The 17,084-nt window shown below is 41.9% G+C and overlaps 1 protein-coding gene across 2 annotated transcripts in view; it reads right to left on the bottom strand.

Moving 5' to 3' along the window:
* The window catches only part of arhgef39 (Rho guanine nucleotide exchange factor (GEF) 39), a 54,215-nt gene that overhangs the window by 25,923 nt on the left and 11,208 nt on the right, over positions 1-17,084 (bottom strand). For both annotated transcript variants that reach the window (XM_068716731.1, XM_068716730.1), the window contains exons 4-6: positions 16,269-16,389; positions 12,168-12,286; positions 1,614-1,684 (exon numbers count right to left, since the gene is read on the bottom strand). In XM_068716731.1, coding sequence (XP_068572832.1) covers positions 1,614-1,684; positions 12,168-12,286; positions 16,269-16,389 — 311 coding nt within the window. The remainder of the gene's footprint in view (positions 1-1,613; positions 1,685-12,167; positions 12,287-16,268; positions 16,390-17,084) is intronic.

Here is a 17,084-nt window from a genome sequence, read left to right on the forward strand (position 1 = left end):
TACAATGTAAACCAAACAAGGCGTCCATGTAGACTTTTTTTCCCTTTGTTGTACGTGCTTGGAATACTTTCCATTGCCTGCTTTAGAAAAACAACAACTCCTAATTACAGTATTCTTGGGCTGAGTTCTGGCCGAGGCATTAATAATAGATCCGGCCCATTAGACATTCTGAAGAAGTCTTCCGCAGCTCTTTATTCCATTATTCACTATTTAGACAGTGCTTGACTTGATGGCGGGAGGACTGTTAACTTTCATTGTCCAACCTCTGACAGAGTTGGAGCGTTGCGTCAGGTCAGACTCATGTTAAGGCTCCTACAGCGGAGTCAGGCGTTAGAGGGTCGTGTTAACGCAGGTCTGATGAAAACTCCTGAAGCACTGCAATTACAACAATTAAATCTGGCCTGAATGCACTGCCTGGCAAAAAAGGGAGCTGGGGGGGGGGGGCAAACTGACACAGAGCAGCACAACAAGAGAAAACAACAACAACAAAGCCTCTTGTGATTCTATCTGCTAGTTTGCTTAATCATATACAATGTGATTTGTCTGGAATTTCTTTTTTAAATAATTCCCTTTACAATACAACCAGGCCGTTTTCTCTCTCTCTCGCTCGCTCGCTCGCTCGCGCACACACACACACACACACACACACACACACACACACACACACACACACAGAGAGAGCAATAAAAAGCTGCAGAGTTTAAAAAAGGATCTCCTAATGAGAAGAGGAAGAGGGGCTGGTGGAGCACATTTAGATATGTACCTTCATCTTAGAGTCAGAGGCTGTTTTAATTTGTAAGCAAAGGCAGCACACCAGCAATAAGATTTTAATTGATACACATAAATAATTCCTTGTGTACATTCACACTCGAGTCAGATCCGCTGTTTATTTGACGATTGAAATGAGTCATTATCGTGATTCGTGTTGATGCTGGAAGATTTTATTTATTAATATAGCTCCCGCTTAATATCCTCTGATCCGCTCCCAATTAATTATGTCAAAATCCACATCAAACTAGAACTTACACGCATATTGAGCTTTGCCTCGCGTTGGTTTTCTCCGCTAGCCAAGCGCCGTGGCGACAAAAACAACAAATGAGGAATGAAAGGGAAAGCGAGCACTTCCCTTTGTTCCTCAAATGAAGATAATGAGGGCTGTCTTTCACTACGACGGAGTCTGACTGCTGAGATGAAAGTCTTCACAGGTTGTGTATTTTTTTTGGTTTGTTTGTTTCCCTGCAGTCGGAGGACTGGCCTTACATTCTATAATTGTACAGCTTTACTTAACCATCCTGTGTTCCAAACTGCTTGTTGCAGATAGGACGAGTTCCACGGCGAGTGAGCCAAAAGTCTTTGTGACTAGTGATGCGGAGCACATCGCCATGTGCTCGTCACTTGCTGTTAGGTTGCCGTCGCTGACAAACCCCAACATTTTTTGACAGATTGGAAGAGGAGGAGGTGACAACAACAACCCCAGCTTCACACGTGTGCAAATTTGAGCGTGTGGCTCCAGACGCATTGCTCCACTGTAAAAGCACTCAGGGGTTAACCTGCAGATTGAAATGCAAGAAAATGATTATTGAGGCAGCGGCACAATGAGAAAAGACACGTACTTGAAAGCTGATGAAACTCTGGGTTGTCTGGACTCGTGTTGGCAGTCAGGTCCTGTAGGAAATGTTTATACCTGCGAGAAAACAGAAAATAAACAAGGTCACTGTGCGCTCACCATCTACAAATATCACTGGAAAAAGTATTAACTGGAACAACAAACACTTTTCATTTCCACCCGATGTTACACGTGTTGCCCAACAACCACTATCAGAATCACAGCCACTGTTGAACGGTTCATTCTCCGTCCTGTCATCGCAAACTGCATGCAGGACAACAGTGACTGGTGCCATACTTAAATGAACTGGACTCTCACGATGTCATGTGATCACGCGAGAATCGTGGGATCACGCATCGCACAAAATTCCATCTCGTCAGGCTTCGAGTACTGCGTTTGTAAGCTTGAGCACGGACCAATCGGCAGCCAGGGGCGTGGCTTAGGTGTGTGTGAGATGACACCGAGAGGCGACTGTTCGTTCTCACAACAATGGCGGCTCCTGAAGAGGTGAACGTAGAACGTAGAAGCATCAGTGATATCACAATTTGACGTCTTTGAAAGAAGAGCAGAGAACGACACTTTTCTCCTGACTGGCATCGGCAACAGTTTGACTGACATACGTTTCATCCAATCACCTGCCAAGTATATTTTGGACAGTTCCTGCTCTTATTTAAAAAGCTTTCCAATGACGGCCTCTCAGATGGCCATGACGAACCACCTGGCGGGTCAGGTTATTACTAAATGCACCTCAAACCAGAAAATGTGCAGTGACTTAAGCTCCTGAGTGAAGCCGATGGTGCTTTGAAATAATGTTGATGGAGACGACCTCTGACAGATACAGCTGTAACATGACGAGATGTGAACTGCTTTTACTTGAGCACTCTTCAGACACATTGCTTGGCAGAAAACAATTGAAACACAGTATTACTCCATCCAACGTTTATAAATGCTGAGTACATTGAAGAGCTATTGTGTCAAAATTTAAAAGGAGACATATTATGCTCCTTTTCAGGTTCATACTTTTTGGTTACTATAATTATTATATTTTTACATACTTCAATGTTTTCATCCTGTCAGCACGCATACTGCATTGACCCTCTGTGTGAAAAGTCTGTTCCAGCTTGTAAAAGCCCAGTCTGCCCTGATTGGTCAGTATTTCGGTTCGGCGTCACTGCAGAGTCATCATGTGACAGGGTTTAGCTTCACTATATGGTGTCAGAAATCCCCAAAAATAATGTTTATCCCACAATCAGCCTCTTCTGAACCAAAAACTTCACAATAGTCTTTGCGTGTTCGGGGATTAGCCTGCTCCGGGGCACTTAAGGTAAGCTGACTTTTAAGGTGGACCAGCGCTATTCTCCTCCACAAGTACTCAAATGTTAGTACTTGCACTTGCTCTGAAAAATCTCCTTCGCAATATACTTGGAGACACTTGGAGACACTGAGCCCGTCTTTCACTGCTCTGTTTGTACATGGTGCTTCTTGCCAAAGCTCTGCCGATAGATGACTGACATTGATCCTTACTAACCCCAGCTCCTCTTGGTTCAAGCTGATCAGCACCAGCAGGGTAGCAGCCACAATGTACGTGTAGGTTGGTGGAGTCCTTTACCGGTACTATCATGCAAAGCTTGCAAAATGCCTGCATGGGCTTGGTTTAAAACAAAATATTCAAATTGGCAGTCACATTTTGCTTGCAATATGACAGTTGACAATTATCATTCCCTTAATAATATTAATAATAATAATAGGCCTACTAAAAACAAAACAACAAAAATCTAAGCTAATTCAGGAAACTGTTTGTGATGAAATAAAGTAAATCGTCGTCCCAATTTCAGTTTCCATATAAAGTAACAGTTGTGAAGAGTGTCAGCTTCCTCAGAAATCTTTATCCTTTTTACTAGGATGATGTGACCTTGCATTGAAGTGAAGTGCATTGACAATTGACATTGATTTCCACTGTCTGTCTGCCTTTGCCCTCTCTATGCAGTCTGGGCTGGTTGTAGAGACATAGTGGTGCCAGTGAGAGGGGCTATTAGTGACACTAGAAGACCTGCTGCTGGGCCATGTGGTGGCATGAGTGGAATGTGACATGGTTGGAGTGACAACAGTGTAGTGTGACCGTGTGTTTATAAGCTGCGTGTAGAGAACAGAACACAACAGGTCTTCAAGCTGCACCTGGAAACTTGCTTGCTCGACTAAATTGTGAAGACTTCATCAACAAGTAATTCTGTAATGTGATCTATTTACTTGAGGTTAGAACTCTTTTGGCCTTAAAATGTTTGGGTAGATCCAAGGTTTAAGTCTGTTCCAGTATCATTACACAATATTATGAATATTTGCATTATAAATAATATATATATATATATATATATATATATATATATATATATATATATACATATACACATACATACATACATACATACACACACACACACACACACACATACATCAGGTAAAATAAGTATTGAACACGTTACCATTTTTCTCAGTAAATATATTTCTAAAAGGTGCTATTGCCATGAAATGTTCACCAGATGTAATCCACACATAAAAAGAAAACCAAACAAATAAGTTCAGAAATCAAGTTATGTGGAATAAAATGGAATGACACAGGGAAAAAGTATTGAACACATGAAGAAAGGGAGGTGCAAAAAAGGCATGGAAAGCCAAGACACCAGCTGAAATCTATCAGTAATTAGAAAGCAATCCTGCCCCTTGTCAGTGCAAATTAATATCAGCTGGTTCAGTCCCAACTGATGGCCTATAAAAAGGCGTCTCATTACCAAGATGTCACACAAGAAACATCTCATGATGGGTAAAAGCAAAGAGCGCTCTCAAGACCTTCTGATGGCATTGGTTACAGAAAGATTTCTAAATGTTCCAGTGAGCACTGTAGGGGCCATAATCCAGAAGTGGAAAGAACATCATTTCACCATAAACCGGCCACGACCAGGTGCTCCTCGCAAGACTTCTGACAGAGGAGTGAAAAGAATTATCAGAAGAGTTGTCCAAAAGCCAAGGACCACTTGTGGAGAGCTTCGGAAAGACCTGGAATTAGCAGGTACAATTGTTTCACAGAAAACAAAAAGTAATGCACTCCACCGTCGTGGCTTGTATGCACGCTCACCACGCAAGACTCCATTGATGAAGAAAAAGCATGTTGAAGCTTGTTTAAAGTTTGCTGCACAACATCTAGACAAGCCTGTGAAATACTGGGAGAATATAGTCTGGTCAGATGAGACCAAAATTGAACTCTTTGGATGCCATAATACACACCATGTTTGGAGGTCAAATGGCACTGCACATCACCCCAAAAACACCAAACCAACAGTGAAGTTTGGAGGTGGGAATATATTGGTGTGGGGCTGTTTTTCAGCAGACGGCACTGGCAAACTTATAATAACTACATAATTGAAGGAAGGATGAATGGAAAAATGCACCGAGACATTCTTGATAAAAAATCTGCTACCATCTACCAGGATGATGAAGATGAAAGGAGGGTGGACATTTCAGCAAGACTATGATCCCAAACACACAGCCAAGGAAACTCTCAAATGGTTTCAGAAAATAAAGCTGCTAGAACGGCCCAGCCAATCACCTGACCTGAATCCAATAGAAAATCTATTAAAGAACTAAAGCTCAGCGTTCATAGAAGAGACCCACGGAACCTTCAACACGTGAAGACTGTTTGTGTGGAAGAATGGGCCAAAAGCACACCTGAGCATTGCATGCGACTAGTTTCTCCATACAGGAGGCGTCTTGAAGCTGTCATTACCAACAAAGGCTTTTGTACAAAGTATTAAATAAATTTCAGTAAGCGTGTTCAATATTTTTTCCCTGTGTTATTCCATTTTATTACACATAACTGACCTCATTTGTTTTATTTGTATGTATGGATTACTTGGGTTGTTATCGACATCTGGTGAAAACTCCATGTCAACAGCACCTTTAGAAATATAATTACTGAGAAAAATGTTGACGTGTTCAATACTTATTTTACCCGCTGTATATCTATGGCAACAGTGGTGCATATACAGTCTGCGGTCCATGGCTCCTATGAATTTCGCTACATTCTTTTGTCTTGATTTTTATTTTTTTTTCTAGTTATCACTATAATGTGGGGTTTAAGTGCAGCAGACTTTGAGATGATCACCACCCACGGCCTACGTACCAGCCAGACCTGCCACAAGTTTGGTGGCGCCTGACCAGACGCCACCAAACTGCCCCAGGAGGAGAGGGAGGAGAGCCCAGATGGAAGCTAAGCGAACCCAGCTAGGACCCAAGGCTTCTCCACTACACAGCCTGCTACTGGCTGTCTGATGTTCTGCTGCAGAAAAATAAGATGGATGAATAATACTTCAGTCGAACCCAGAGACGGGAGGTCAGTGACGTCGTGTTGTGGCGTCCCGGATAAAACTGCACTTGACGGGCGAACCTCAGTTCAAATAACTCTTATTGTGAAGAAACAGGAAGTTCGGTTGTTGCAGTCTTTTTGCCAGGTGATATGTGCTATGTGCCACAAGAAGTGGTTGGTGAGAATCCCACCACGACTCAAAAAAACCTCGAGCCACAGCTTTCAGAGTCTGCACTGACCACAAACCATTCAACACCTTAAGATCTCTGCCAGACCCCCCCACCTGACTGGAGTGATGTACGACATCATCATGACATCACGTGCGACAGCTGTTGACAACATCAGCTGTCTGTGAACACCAGACCGAAAGCACTCAGTGTCCTCTGGGAAGAGGTCAAAGGTCTCCAAGCAGAAATCAGGGGGCGGGTTCACAACCTATCACCATGGTAACTGAGCCACTCCAGCCGTTGAAGAAGGCCATGAGGTTACTTTGAAAGCTTGGCCTGAAACTAAGCTGTGTGCGTGAGCTGCATTCCCATGATTTACAGGAGCTGTTCACAGCAGCAGGTTGGTGAGCGGTGGTCTGTGGGTGGAGGAGGAGGAGGAGGGCCTCGTTCTTGTAGTCCATTACTCATTGGAAATGAAACGGAAGCCTAACAAGACCCAATTAAACCTCCTTCAATTAAGAGACGCTTAAAAAGAGAAATAATTCCGCTTCTTCTTCTTCTTGTCTTGTCTTGTAATAACAAACACATTACAGGCATTATTAGCAATGGATGCCCTCATTCTTATTAAGGCGTGGAGACGAAAATCTAATTAAAGCAACTGTGTAACAAAAAGCAACGCTCTAATGAGTATCACTGCGGCACACGTGAAATAATGTAAACGGAACTCTCTCGTTTAGCTGCCCTGTCCCGCTCATTAGCAGCAAGGCAAAGAAAAGATAATGAGAGAATCACGTAATCTGAACCATATTTACGACAGCTCAGATATTCTAATGAAGAACGCAGCTTTGGAAAGCATGCGCTGGTGGAGGGGCGGGCCGCCTGCCGCTGCAGCAGGAGCTGCTAATTCCTTTACAATATGCAGATGATATGCAGGCTTTTCTCTCACTCTCTCCTGGCAGACGCGTCAGGTCATTTGAGCATTTGCACAGACGTCAGTAAAGAAGAGAGACGGAGGAAATCCGTCTAATTATTTTGCTTCCCATACATGCATTAAGGATTCAAATTTGTAATTAAGAGACAAGATGCACTGGCAGGCTTCTGCACGGGTTAGTGAACATGGCATGGGCTTGTGTGTAATTACTCAACTTTAATAGCTTAAAAAGGAAAGGAATGCACATCCGTGGTAAAAACAGAGGACTAGAGATAGTCCTCTGTCCAAACTTGAGCAATTAAAATGTAATATGAAGTGATTGTGAAGAGCGTCTTATCTTTCTCTGAAAGGGTGACTAACGAGGATTTACTCAAAGAGAAAGGAACTCTGTGTAAATGTAGACATTAGGAAACACTTTCCAGTCAAACTGCAGCTTCTTTTTTTACTGTGTGCTGCTGCAAAGAGTCAACTTAAATCCATGTGAGAGTCAGAGTTTTTAGTTAATATTGCAGGGGATTAATTAGGTCTGCCTCACGCACCTTAATGACTGCAATCATCAGTCGACAAGCCTCTGACTTGTGGTTCACAAAACAGCCCAGGAATACAGGATGCCAGGTGATAAACCTTTTAAAAACCAAGTCTTGACTCAAAAAACTCAGGTAACTAGTAAGTGTTGCCAAAATAGAGAAGGATGATGGAAAAAGGGGGCAGAGCAGCTTGATATTTTGCGGTTGGAAATGTATGGTATGGTACTTGTAAAACGATTTCCAACCTCAGTAGGAGAAATCGCTTTACAATTTACTTCTCATTCACACATTCCCCAACACAGCGATGGCAGCGAGCTACCGTTCAAGGTGTCTTTCCCAAAGACACTAGAGATCGAACCCCTGCTCGACCCTCTGAGTCACTATTGAAGACACTAGAACCGCCTCCTCTGCTGTTGGGGTGTGGAACGCTACCTCTCACATGTCTTCATCTAGAATGATCACACGGAAACCACACACACGTTTGTAAAGATACGATTTGTTTGGCTTAGCTGAAGTTACCTTTTCCATGATAAAACTGTGGATTTTTTACAAATGATGTCTTCTGCCAAACAAATAACAGTAGTGAGTATTGAGTAACTTTTGAACCAGTCCCTAAAGGAGGATTAACTTCAGTTCCTGGGTCAGTGTCATCCTTCTTGTGCAGCTGCAGCTGATTCAGAACGCTGCAGCTCGAGTCCTCACTAAGACCAAGAAAGTGGATCACATCACTCCAGTTCTGAGGTCTTTGCACTGGCTTCCTGTCCAACAAAGAACTGACTTTAAAATCCTGCTGTTGGTTTATAAAGCACTGAATGGTTTAGGGCCAAAATACATCTCTGATCTGCTGCTACCCTATGAACCATCCTGACCCCTTAGGTGGTCTGGGACCGGTCTACTTTCTGTTCCCAGAGTCAGAACTAAACATAGAGAAGCAGCATTCAGTTCTTCTGCTCCACATATCTGGAACAAAGTCCCAGAAAGCTGCAGGTCTGCAGAGACCCTCAGCTCCTTTAAATCCAGACTGAAGACATTTCTGTTTGCTGCTGCCTTTAATTGAACCAGATTCAAGGATATTAATCAATTTCCTGCATTACTGCATTTTACTACTGTATTTCATTTTCTTACACTGCTTTTTAGTGTTTTAATGACTGTTTTTAATGTTTCAATGAATGTTCTTAATTGTTTTTAAATCTCCTTTTCTTTTGCCTTATGTTTTGATGCTTTTAATGGTTTTATGTGAAGCACTTTGAATTGCCTTGTTGTTGAAATGTGCTATACAAATAAACTTGCCTTGCCTTCTGACACTGGTAGTTCTAGAATGCTGTATGGACTTGTGTCTCGGTCAATAAAACAAAGAGTGAGCGCGCTATTGTGTTCTCCTTAATAAATCCACCTAATGTATTTTGTTTGTTCAAATCTGATGCTTTCACATTACAGGTGATAATCAAAAGGTGCAAACACAAGGTAAAACATGAGACACATGACATGTTGACACATGTCAACAATTTAAAAAATCTGTGAAAAGCTTCAGCTCATAATTAAAAGTGACTTTGACAACACTGATTTAGTTACAAATAGGAATCTTTAAAGTTTGTCGGGGTCAGCTGGTTATGAGGAGCTCATATTCAATCATCCAAATCTTGAACTTCTCTCCTCAGCTATGAAGTGTTCAGGGTCAAAAGAATCAACTAATGATTCACAACAAAACCCCGTCTCACACCATAATCGAGGCACTTTGTTTCATTGCGAGCCTCACTTCAAACTCGGCAGTGAACCACAGGGTCAATTGACACGCCGACAATGCGACGCAAATTATGAACGGAAATACAACTCGGCACTCAGACCGCAGAGAAGGGCGCGGAAGTAAGGCTTGGATTTTCTGAATTATTTCAAAAGAAATTAATCAATGCTGTGACCTTGTGTTGGAGAACCTCACTGTGTTCAGCTGCTGGAGATGATGGAACTACCTGAGCACATAAAGCAGTCAATTTGAAATCCCACCTTGACAATTGAAAGACTAAATCAAGCATGGCCAGTGCAGCTACACACTTCTCAATGCTTAGCAAGTATAACAATGACCCCCAAGACCTTTGGAGCTGTACGGCCTTTACATGGAGCATGCTCAGTCTCTACAGTGGGCCGACCACTGGGCCATTCTCTTGTTATACTTAATGGTGCTCAGCTTAGAGCGAATATATCCCAAGGCCTCTGAGCGCCGCCGTCTCTATGAGAGCGTCATCTCTATTATCGACACAAACATGGCCAATACAGGCAGAAAGGGCTGCTATTCACTGCCACAATCAACTGGAGACCCCATCACTGTCATAATGGTGATCTCAGTGGGGAGGACGCCGACGAGCGCTCCAGCCTGCTCCAGTGAATGCCACTTAATAAAGGAAATGATTTTATTCCTCCCCCAGCAGCAACATAAGTATACACACTCCGGGCCCTGCTCGCCATCCATCATCCTTGAATGGCGATAAGTGACAACAATTTCCCCCGCTATTCCCAGCCACGGAGCCGGAGCAAGGTAAGGCACCAGCCGCGGATGATTATCTGGCCGTGCCACTTAAAATCATCATACAATTAAGACACATCCCTCGAGTCTCCCGAGTTTTACCGAGAACGACAGACGAATCAATGATGATGATGGGAAGTGTGAAGAGAGAGACGGAGCGAGAGAGGGCTGAGCTGAGAGAATGAGGCCCACTGATTGTGTGTCAGACACGGATACAGCGGTGGTCAGCATGCTCATGTGAGAGAACGAGGGTACTCTCATTGGTTGCATCAAAAGTAAACAGGCCTCCCACTCTTGTCCAAAATATTTCCAAGACATTTTCAATGACCCAGAGAGGGTGAGAAATACATCAAATGTACTCCCTGCTCATGGACATCAATGGGTTAAATCAAACAGTGATGTTACTTTAGGGACAATACATTACTTTTGTCAGCATCGTGCAATAGTACATTTCAATTTCATGTGAACTCTTGTAACTTGTATTTTACTTTTTCTATTTTAGTTGAATTTCTTGATTTCTTTACCTTCCTCTTATTGCTATTGTGTTCTACTTTGCAATGGTATTATTTATTTTACACTTAATAATTGTTATTCTATTGTTCGTATTTTATTCTATTGTTTTTTGCTATTCTTCTGTTGTAATCTTTATTGACACTGGCATAACAATTTCTTATAATATCTTATCCAAACATATGTATATATACATACATATACTGTATATATAAACGTTTGTACGGGCAAAGCTTAAAAATATTGTGATATTATTCATAAGCTATATTGACAGCCCACCAGCTGCTAATGGCTAACGTTACCATGCTCAAAATGTAGCATTATTAGAGGGAAGATTGGGTGCGACCCCTGGAAGCGTTAATAGTGAGTTTACTGTGTTCTTATGGATTTTAGACACTGTTAGTCTGGAGTCCTGCCCCTGTACTTATGGTATCAGAGGTGCTGTAGAAAAACAAGTACTATCACGTTTTCGGAAATTTAAAGTATCAGTTCTTGTGACATCACTACCTTACATGATGAATTGTATCGGGCTAGAAAAGGTTGAATTGGTGCGTCCCAATCGTTTTACAAAGCTTGGAATACTGCATTTCAAAGATCCCCGTTATCCGTGAAGCGAAGGTACAATGAGACACTAAAGGGAGTTATAGAAGAGAAAGTGAACATACAGGAGATATACAGCGTGAACAGAGTGTCTCAGATGTTAAGGTGAAGGGTCAGTTCATCTCAGAGACAACTTCTTTCTACCCCGATGGATGGACGGAATATTTAGGGTGCTCAGCTGTACATCTGGAGGGATGAAAACATGAGAGGGGCCTAATTAAGATAGAAACCAAGCAGCTTGATAAACCACTGTCAGATATCTGCCGCATTGGAAAGCACGTTTCAGCCCATTTCTCCTCATTCTGCTAATTAACAAGCGAGATCAAGACCGCATGAAATTACAGCCAACAAAAACTCGTGCTTAACAAAGGAGACTTTGACAGTTTCTGGACAGTCTGAGTACTTAAATGGGAGCTACATCAAATAATAATAATTACATCTGTCACAGAGACTATACATTGTGCAGTGCAGCTGGTGCCTTGTGAGAAGAAAACAAGGAAACAGCAAAAACAGGAGTCAAGTGTGAAATCTGTGACCCATCTCCAGCAGTCCTCTTGATGGTGGAACAGCACCACCATAGAACCTCCACAAACAATCGCTTTGTGACAAATGCTGGAAACATGTGCTGGTAGTTAAATGAAAGCTCACACCATCTTACATTGTAGAGATCATCAATGTGGTTTTATGAGCTTTATAGAAATAGCAGTGATGGTATAGAGTTTTATTGATGTATTATATCCTCTGAGGCACGATATCATTTGTCCCTACTTGCTTCCTCCCCACGTTTTTCATAATGCAACTGGGAAGGGATTACAGTTTTAATTAACAGCACTGTAAATTTACCCCAAACTTTACATCAACCTAAACCAATAACTTAGAAACGTATAACTCATATAGAAAAACAAACGTAACATCTGGCCTTTTCATTTAAACAGAAAACAGGAATCTTACTGATCGATCCGCTGAACGGGAAGCTGGAGTAAATCCTCCAGCTTATGGTTGTGGAACTCTGGTCGGGCTTCCTGTAGCTTCTTAAAGCGTCTGAAGGGCTTGTTTTTCTTCAGCTGGATCTAAGACAACACACAAATCGTTGTGACGTTATTCTCAGGTCCATAAAACCACATTTACAAGATGCAGCTTTGTGCTTGGCAAAGTGATTTTCTGAGGTGCAGTTCGGTTGTTCTTGAAATCACATCTAAACACAGCTTTAGAGAGCATTTCCCCTGTTCAATTTATTTTGTACAGCCCAATGCTCGGCCTGCTTTTGACTACAAACAAAACAATAAGAAATGTCCTGTCCACACTACTCAGTTCAGACTACCCATCACCTCTCTGACAAGTAACTAATCAACAAGAACATAACATGCTAATGAACTGAGTACATGCGTCTCGTGCTCAGGAGCTCATTCACTCACTGTGAGCTATCTATATATGCTTTCTGCATGCAGCTTGTCAACCAGTGATGGACATGTCCCAAGCTACGACCCCTGAATCTCCTGTCACTTTCTAGATGCACACTGTACCTGACAAGACCCCCAAATCATCTTGTTGTCATTCAATATGCTGGAATTGCCAGCATATTAAGGTGGGGAGAAGGGGAGAGATGTAGATGTTATTAAATATGCATTTGCACATCATGTCGGCGTGAGTATATGTCAACATTTGGATGTCAAAAAGACTTATCTCGTCATTCCAGTAAATCATCAAAATAAACATCTGCTGCTGTGTTTAAACAGACCTGAGGAGAGCTCTACCCAGTTTCATGGCTTTAAAAACATCAGTGTATGCCACTTGACTTTAGATGCCAGCTGTGTGTGTGTGTGTGTGTGTGTGTGTGTGTGTGTGTGTGTGTGTGTGTGTGTGTGTGTGTGTGTGTTGCTCACATACAGCTGTTTAGCTGGTCATTATGCCTGTGGCAGCTAGAGTTGGACATGGTTAGCAGACAGGTGGCAGTAAGTAGAATGATGGGGACAATGTGAGAGGAATCACTGATCAGGTTGAGGCGGTGCAGTAGTGACAGAGTGTGGGGGGGTTGTGTGTGTGTAAATCAGACACTTGAGAGAGCTGACGGTTTGGATTTAGAGTTGAAGGTTGCGAGTAGAAACTCAAATGTTACGGCGCTGCATTTTGTACATTGGCAACCTCGAAAGACAGCACGTGATACAGTCACCATGATATCTCTGATTCGTATTGAACCACACACTTCTATGACACAGCTACCGGACATGTAGACTCATGCTCTCACAAAGTTATTGCTGCACTTGAACATGCAATATCAGATACCGGTGAGTTGAAAACAAGAAAAGGTTAACAGCTCATAATTCCCTCTAATATCTATTGTATATTGCTGTGAACAAATCTTCTTCAAACAAGTGGATTTATTCAAGTTTCACATAAATAATGTGTAAGGAGCAAAGGTCCAGGGTAATTGGAGGCGTGTACATTCCAGCCAGAGGGCTCCAGCCACTCCTTCAGGAGAGCATTGGGATCAGGTGTGGGAGGAGACACACCTGGAGCTGATCTCCTCATCAGGGAGATGAATAAAGGTGAAGCAGGAAGCTGATCAGGGAAGAACATGCTGAGGGAGGAGCAGGGTCACTCCTCCCTAACAGCTCCAGGGTTGGAGAGAATTAAGACCGTTAAGTCGGCTAGCGGCCCGCCTGAAATGCTTTAGTTTGTGTAGTTTAGCGATGGAGCTCTGGACTGAGCTAGGTTTTCTGTTACTTTGTGTTTCTTGAAGTGTGTTTAAAGATCCTGAAACCTGCAGAACCGATTCTGCCTCTGACTGCTGTGCAGCCACTATTTCCTGTGTCCTCTGTACCTTCCTGTTACAAATGGTTGATCGTTATTATTTTCTTAATTTACCTTCGCCCAATTCTTATTTTTAGCGAATAAAGCGTGAATAAGGTAACTCAATGCAACCTCAGTACGTTAGCTGTTAGCTCCGTTATTTAGCTAAACAGGACTGTGCTGCATACCTGCGGCACTATCACAGAACAAACAGGGAGAACAAGAGTGTAACCCCTGGTGTGTTGGACTAGTTAGTACATGTGCAGACTAACTAAGATGGGTTTAGTTTTATTTTGTTTCTGTCTAGTTTGAATAAAGTGTGTCTTACGATGAGGTAACAAGGCCACTAACCCGGTCTACGTTCTGTGGAAAAGAGAAACTTAAGTTCAAAAGGTTCGGTTTACGTGTACAAATATTTTTTGTTTCGTGAGTTTATTTTGTTGAGTCATCAGCCGTATACTGGTATAAGTAGCCAAAGCCGGCACGGCTCCACAGCAGGAGAGATCGTCTCTCTGTCAATATATCACACATTGGGAATTAATTTCTTCTTTGGACTACATTTACCATGAGCACTGATTGGACATCCACATAAAAGGGGTTGTTTTTGTCCCTTTAAGATGGACCCATTCTCATTTTAGCGACAAACCTATTCATATTTCTTTAACTGTTTAACCAATAATTCTTATTGTCAGTTAACGTTTATTAACACCACTACTTTAATGACATGGTTGGCAACTGGATCCCCGGCTCCTCCCTTCTGTATGTCCAGGAGTCCCTGAGCGAGACACTGAATCCCAAGTTGCTCTCCAGGCACTTCACAGCCCACTGCTCCTCAATGCTCAGGATGGGTTGAATGCAGAGGCTGTATTTCACAAAGTTGTGCTGTGTACATTCGGATTGTAAGAGAAATTTCAAAGCAATAAACTGTGCTCCACTGTTACACTATGTGAGACCAAACTCTTCATGGATGTAAAACAAAAAACAAAGTATTGTTAGTATATAATTGCATAATAAGTTCATATCATCGCAGTACGATTCCAGTGAAAGTCCATGAAAACTAATACTGAATTATTCCGCAGCCGTATATTTGCATATGACACTGCATGACGGTCACTAATATTGCTTCCATATTTTCAGAATACGTCTACAGTACATCTTGCAGACGTAATGTTTGATGTGTAATCTGATTGGGAAACAATCAGGCTAATGTGGGTCAACGGTTACTCTCATTAGAAGGCTGATCACTGGTTACCTGAGTAAACCAGCACACCTGTCACCACAACACGCTTCCCTGTTCACTCAATTATAATGGATGTCAATCTGCAGGAAGATCAATGCAAACTCGCAGGGCTTGGTCCATAATCAATGCAATTAGTCAATGTTTTGCAGAAACCTCCTTCCTCTTAATTAAGACATTATTATTTTTGCTGCTGTGGTGCAAAGCTAGCAACAGGACATGGCTGCTGGTCGCTCCCAGCAGGCCGCTCCAATAAACAGAGACGCCTCTGTACTGCTCCACCGTTATCATTGTCACTGATCAGATAAGTCGACAGCATCGGGATGGGATTCATGTGAGGGTGTAATTTTACAATATTTAAAGAAAATACAATATTTATAGGCTAATTTGATTTCTTCTGATATTGAGATGAAAAACGTTGACGTCAATCTCATGTCTGTGTATTAAGTATGGCGCTGTGGAGCATAAAGACTGTTCAAACAAACACCTATTGATACGTAAAGCTCACTTATTAGCGAAGGACTTAGGAGGCGTTAGGATGCTGGAACTAGTTCTTGGCACACAAGAAACCCATCCGCCCATTAGTGTCTCCTGCTGTAGTGCTGATTGTCACATGGTATAAAACCTGGCAACCTCGCTGTGACGACAAGACTGCAGTCGCTACACCGAGCTGTTGTTCACCAAGAAATACTTCCAGCATGTAACTTCTAGTAAAACCATAAATTGTTGAACATAGGAAAAGTGGTAGCTTAATTAGAATAAAACCAATGAATGTGGAATTGCCCGATGCTATACAGTACTGACAGCAGTGGAATTGATGGTGTCAGCAGCAAAGAATCCAATAACCACTTGTGTATTTGTTATTGTGTATTCAGTCCAATAACTGCGGAATATATTGGTCAATTTGCCCACATCATTAAAATCGAATCACATCACATGAATACCATCTTGTGAAGGGCTCATCAGTGCTACACGAGAGTTTGATGCAGAGGTGTGATAACCACGTGGAAATACTGTGTTCCTACCCCGAGCACTCTGCTGCCATCGTAGATGTTGTCCACATACGTGTTGTAGTGGTGCAGATGTGGACACATCTGGTCAAAGCCTCGGCCGAAGTAGCCATTCTCCAGATGGACCAGCAGAGATCTGCAAAAACAGCACCACGTTAGATATAATCAATTCCAAAAAAGACTTAACATTTTTTATAAAAAATTGCTATTTGAAAGAGTGCAAATCTGGAGATAGCCATGCAAATGGACTTATTTTAACAAGCTGTAGGAGATGAAAGGTTTTAGCCGGCTGAAATGACATCTGGAAACTCAGCATGTAGTTCATCAAGGAAGCCATAGTCCTGAAGTTTAATTTACCAAAAATAACACAGTTGTAATTAGGGCTGCAACTATAATTTCTATTATTGATTAATCTGCCAATTCTTTTCTAGATAAATCAATAATAGTTTGGTCTATAAAATGCTCTGATGTCTTTATAGGATAAAAATGTCTGCATTAAATTATGTATCAATATAATGTTCCACTTTCAGGAGGTTAAATCAGTTTGGATCATCACTACCAAATATTCATTCTTTTTCAGAATTAACCCTTTAAATGACGGTTAGTTTACATAATGCCACTGTTGTTTTTTTATGGGGAAGATTAAAACAATATTTCCTGTATATTTAATGCTAAGGATTTTATTTAATTTTTTCACAGTCCGAGATATGTTTGTGATTAGCAACAACATTGATTTTGGTGTTTTTTTGTTTTGTTTTTGTTCAGGAAACCAGGAAAATAGCTCAATGTGGTGGAAAATAAAAGTAAAAAGTATCATTTTGAAGCAATAGA

Source organism: Cebidichthys violaceus, unplaced genomic scaffold (assembly GCF_023349555.1).
Source record: "Cebidichthys violaceus isolate CVI_PGR_0920_01 unplaced genomic scaffold, fCebVio1.0.p SCAF_21, whole genome shotgun sequence".
Taxonomy (NCBI): Eukaryota; Metazoa; Chordata; class Actinopteri; order Perciformes; family Stichaeidae; genus Cebidichthys; species Cebidichthys violaceus.